The following is a 5,097-nucleotide window of genomic DNA, read 5'->3' on the forward strand; positions in this document are numbered from 1 at the left end:
ATTTAATTGCCAATAGAACAGTTATTGGGAGGTAGGGTGCTTTTTTTTTTTGGAGATTCTGTCACCCAGGCTGGAGTACAGTGGCATGACCACAGCTCACTATAGCCTTGGTTTCCTAAGCACCAGTGACTGTCCTTCCCCCAGCCTCAGCCTCCTAAGTAGCTGGGACTAGAGGTGTGTGCCATCATGCCTGACTAGTTTTTGTATTGTTTGTAGAGACAGAGTTGTGCCATGTTGCCCAGGTTGGTCTCAAGGATTCACCCGCCTCAGCCTCAAGTGCTGGGATTACAGGTGTGAGCCACCGCGGCTGGCCGACGTGGAGTTTTTAAAGGTATTAGGTCCTGGGCCTCTGCCCTCACGAATGAAGTGGGCTCACAAGAGGAGTATAGGTTTGGCCCCCATTTGCCGTCCAGCCCTTCCACCATGTTATGATGAAGCAAGAAGGCCCTCACCAGATACCAGTGCCATGCCTTTCGACTTCTGTGAGCCAAATAAATTTCTATCAATTATTCAGTCTGTGGTATTCTAAAACAATCCCCTCCTAGTTTTAGGGCAGTTGCCACTGGCTCCGCCTCTCACCAGCCCTCCTCCACACCTGACCTGGTTCTATGCTCTTTCCCGACCTGGGCTCTAACCTAATTCACTGCTTGTACCTTTATCTACAAAATGGGCTGGTAGTAAACTTAGTAGTCTTGTGTCACTCAATGACAGGGATGTGTTTTGAGAAATGCATCATTAGGCGATTTTGTGTTTTCTACGAACATCATTGTGTACTTACGCAAACCTGGATGGCACAGCCTACTACATGCATAGGGTACATGACATAGCCTGTTACTCCTAGGCCACAAACCTGTACAGCATGTACTGTACTGAAATTATAGGCCAGGGGTGTCCTATCTTTTCACTTCCCTGGGCCACATTGGAAGAATTGTCTTGGGCCACAAATAAAATACAGCAACAATAGCTGATGAACTTAAAAAAAAAATAGTCGCCAAAATAAACCTCATGTTTTAGCAAAATAAGTTTGTGTTGGGCCACATTCAAAGTCATCCACACAAGCTTGCTGTAGGCCATTGTAACACAATGTTAAGTATCTGTGTATTTGAACACACAAAAGGTACAGTAAAAATACAGTATTATAATCTTAACTGTAGCACGACTGTGAGGCTCATTGTTGAATGAAGCATCCTTAGGCAGTGCGTGACTGCATCCAGACACGTTTGGTGGGAGAACTTTGCCTTTTTAACTAAACTAATGGACCCAGGAACAGAACTTGGGTCTTTTAGTTGCCATTCATTGTCCTTCATGAGGGATGGTCTCCCAACACCTAACTTCAGCTCTCCAAATACTTCATTAAACCTTCTAATACTACAAACTCACTACCCAGAGTACACACATTGCTAGCGATTTGTGGACCTTAACCCACAGCATGACTGTCCTTTTTATAGCCCTTGCATTTACTCTCCACACTGCACCCCTAAACCAAGGCTGTTTCTACCAAGGGGGCTCCTAGATTTCCAAGCAACCCATTCTCTAGGACGATGATTAACAAGACAGCATGACTCTGGCTAAATGCTTGCAAAAACAGTTGACTGACTGGGCATGGTGGCTCATGCCTGTAATCCCAGCACTTTGGGAGGCCAAGGGAGGCAGATCACTTGAGGCCAGGTGTCTGAGTCCAGCCTGGCCACCATGGCTAAACTGTCTCTACTAAAAATACAAAAATTAGCTGGACATGCTGCCTGTAATCCCAGCTATTACCGAGGCTGAGGCACGAGAATTCCTTGAACCTGAGAGGCGGAAGTTGTAGTGAGCTGAGATTGTGCCACTGCACTCTAACCTGGGCAACAAGGGCAAACCTCTGTCTCAAAAAACAAACGAACAAAAAAACAGTTGACCACAGAGGGACAAGCTCATCAAGTTTTTCTTGGCCAAGTTCAGGCCCCTGTTGAGAAGCTGTGGGTGTGGACGAATCCTCCACTGCCCATTTCTATGGTTCCTTTATATGCACAAGATCAACTATATGTAAATAATCTGCAAATCACGTATTTCTGAAAACAAGTTTTATTTAAATAAGGGTTTAAATACATTACACATAACATTAAAACTGAAGGGGGAAAAAACCAAAAACCAGTTTGTTACTTCACATGGCATTGGGCAGCTGCTGCTATTAAGTTGCAAGCTCTACAGCTAGCTACATGACTGATGGATCAGTTTGAGATTTGTTCCCTTGTCAAAAGTTTAACTCTGGTAGAAGGTTGGCCTCACATTCTGATGTTTGGACATCCCTTAGCTAAGATATGTCTGGTCAAACAGACCTTTGTGGCAAGCCAGATGTCCTATCACCTCGCTAGCGATAAGAGGGCCTCTCTGAGCTCTGTCCGCCTGGTCAGTTTGGAGACACCAGGGGATCTACCACCAAAAGCTCCCTTCCAGTAGTACAGCTGGTGCTGCTGCCTTACCCCATCCTCTCCTCTCAGATTCACCGAGGACTGTTCAGGTGGTAACATTCTGTTAGGGCAAGGAACTCTGCAGAGGGAGAGCCGAGGAGGTTCCGGCCATAGTTGTTTGTGATCTTAGGGCTCTGGGCTTGGCTGAAACATGCCGGTATTGCTTGGTTTCAGGCTTGACACTGCCAGGCGCCTACTGCTTGACCTCTGTTTAAATGAGGGACTTCAAGACTAGACAGCATGGCTCTTTTCAGTTTATTGCATGAAGGAGTTACACTAGTCCAAGTTAAAAGCGGACCCCAAATGGTTACATTATACAAGCTGTGAGGTTTTTAAACTTGTGACAAGGGACAGAAGGGAAATTCTACTCATTGCAAGGAAATCCTCACTTAAGCTTCAGTGAGCCACAAGCACTTAAAACCCATGAACCTTCAGCTGATCGTCCTTAGCCAGTCCAATCTGAAAAGACAAAAGGGCAAAGTTTTAAATGGGGGACAGAGAGAGTTAAAGCCTCCATTTCTAATGTCATCAACCCTGTCTTCCTACTACTACACTGCCCAAAAGCCGGGGGTGCACAGTGGTTCAACGGACGGTCCTCAGTTAAGAGCTACCTTTTTTGAACACTCAGTGCCTTCCAAGATTCTGAATTAGTGTGAGAATGAGACTCATCAAGTATCTGAAACCTCTTCAATTATATCAAGAGCCGATAATATAACAGTAGTTTAGTATTAATATTCAGGAAATTCATTTTTAAAAACTCATGTCCTTACAAATACAGGAACAACCCAGCATTTGGCTTATTTTACAATGCATCTATGTGCTATTCAAATTTGCATCTGTAAAGCAGATCCACAGAAACAGTTAACCAAAGGTAGACAAGTCCCTTCTGCTTTTTCCTAAAAAACAGAAGTCGATGTACTTTAAAACCCAACTGAGGTTTTGCTCAGCCTTACAAAGCCAATTTTTATGTCCCCAGCAGAAGCTCATACACAGGATCTGAGATCTGCCAGCAGAGGGCCACAAATCAAGAAGGGACTGAACTCACCTCTACGAGGAACTGGCATATGTTCTTGCGTTGGTCACCCTGTAGCTGAATTACTTCTCCATATTCTGGATGCTCAATTACAGTACCATTGCAGGCAAACTTCTGCAAGCACAAAGGAAATAAAACAAATTAGGCCCAGCAAGGGCATGAATGCATTTATCACCCCTTCTGCTAACAATAAATACAAGGCAGCTAGCACCCCCTTGCAGACAAATTCATTATGACTTTCCCGCAATCTCACTGAACACCTACCTTCTTAAACGCCTTCACTAGTTTCTTTTTATCGTAATCATCAGCGATCCCTTGGACAGTAGTAAGGGTCTTCCTGCCGTTTCTCTGTTGAATTCTTATATGGATATAATCCTCAGTGCCAGCAGGAAGCAGGTCATCACCCTTACTTGCATCAGCAAAGGGGTCTGAAAATAAAGTTTAAGCTCGTTCAGAGCTGTCAAAGATCAGATACCACTGCCATGTCCCCGGCTCCCAAGTGTTTTGCGCGTGTAGAAAACAACACTGAAATCGTCAGGGCTTGGGCCAGGCCGTATGTGTCCTTTGCTGGCTCTCCCCGAGCACGTCAGTCCGGGACGCCCGGCTTCCCCAGGATCGGGGAACGCCCGGGCCTCCCGCCCTCCCTGGGAAGCCGATCACGTGTCGGGGGAGTCCGAGCTGGCAGGCGGTGCCCCACCCGGCTGATGCAACCCGCCGGAACCCGAGCTCCCGAGGCGGGGCTAAGCCTACCACCCCCATTGGTGCGCACGCCTGCCACTTAGGGCTGGCACCGCCTTTCCCTCCGACTCCGTGACAACGGGTGGTGACGTAACGGACGTGACGCAAGGGTGACAGGAGGGGCGGGTGTGGCCCGAAGAGGCCCGGGAGCCATTAGTAAATGCGCCACCGAGACGCCGAGCCCGCCCAAGGGCTGACCTCCCGCCTGCTCCTTCCGGTCGCGCTCAGGGTCCGACCCTGGGGCCTAGGCCTTGATCCCGCTGCCCTGCGACCCTGGACAAGTTTTCCCTGCCAGAGCTTACGAAGTCCCGGAGCGGTTGGCAGCTTCCCGGAACACGTCTCCGGGCCCGGAAGGCCCCGCTGCCCCACCCGAGCCCGCGACCTTTCCCATAGCTTACCGAAAGAGTGGAGGTTCTGGATAGCGGACATACGATACGATTCCTTTTCCTCGGTGGAAACGGCCTGCGGAAGGCGGCGGCGGCGGGAGAAGGCGGGCAGGGGGGACGGAACGTCGGGAAGCGAGGGGGCTCGAGGGGGAGGCTGCTGAGTCCTCGGCGGCGGCTCAGTGACTGGGGCAGAGGGGCGGTGCCTGTGTTCACTTATATAGCCGCGCCTGTGACGCCAGCGCGCTGCCCTCACGTCCCGACCCCACCCACGGCGTCGTGCCCCAAGCACCCAGGCGGCGCAGCTTCCAATTGGTTTGGGGGCGGGGACATAGGATGGCGCTTGCGCAGGAAGTCTGCGGCAGGAGGGCGTCCTCTTGACTCTAGGAGAGCTGGGAGGGGGAGGGAAAGCTTGGTCTGGCTCGGCGCCTGCGCAGTACGGTTGGACGGTGTCTGCATGCCGAGAAAACCGGCCGAGGTTTCGAGCTCGCCT

General features: G+C 49.6%; 1 protein-coding gene across 4 annotated transcripts; it reads right to left on the bottom strand.

The window, feature by feature from the left end:
- Positions 1 to 2,046: 2,046 nt before the first annotated feature.
- EIF1 (eukaryotic translation initiation factor 1) lies at positions 2,047 to 4,886 on the bottom strand. Of its 4 annotated transcripts, none has more exons than XM_011998855.1 (4): positions 4,620 to 4,886; positions 3,748 to 3,911; positions 3,496 to 3,597; positions 2,047 to 2,909 (listed from the first exon to the last, which is right to left on the bottom strand). In XM_011998855.1, the coding sequence occupies exons 1-4, from the start codon at positions 4,648 to 4,650 to the stop codon at positions 2,865 to 2,867; spliced, it is 342 nt and encodes a 113-aa protein (XP_011854245.1). In that variant the 5' UTR covers positions 4,651 to 4,886; the 3' UTR covers positions 2,047 to 2,864. The 4 variants fall into 4 exon arrangements, with proteins under 4 accessions (XP_011854245.1, XP_011854247.1, XP_011854246.1 ...); XM_011998857.1 differs by having other exon boundaries at positions 3,492 to 3,597; XM_011998856.1 differs by having other exon boundaries at positions 3,496 to 3,594; positions 4,620 to 4,792.
- Positions 4,887 to 5,097: the final 211 nt, after the last annotated feature.

Source organism: Mandrillus leucophaeus, unplaced genomic scaffold, assembly GCF_000951045.1.
Source record: "Mandrillus leucophaeus isolate KB7577 unplaced genomic scaffold, Mleu.le_1.0 Scaffold58, whole genome shotgun sequence".
In the NCBI taxonomy this organism is placed as follows: domain Eukaryota; kingdom Metazoa; phylum Chordata; class Mammalia; order Primates; family Cercopithecidae; genus Mandrillus; species Mandrillus leucophaeus.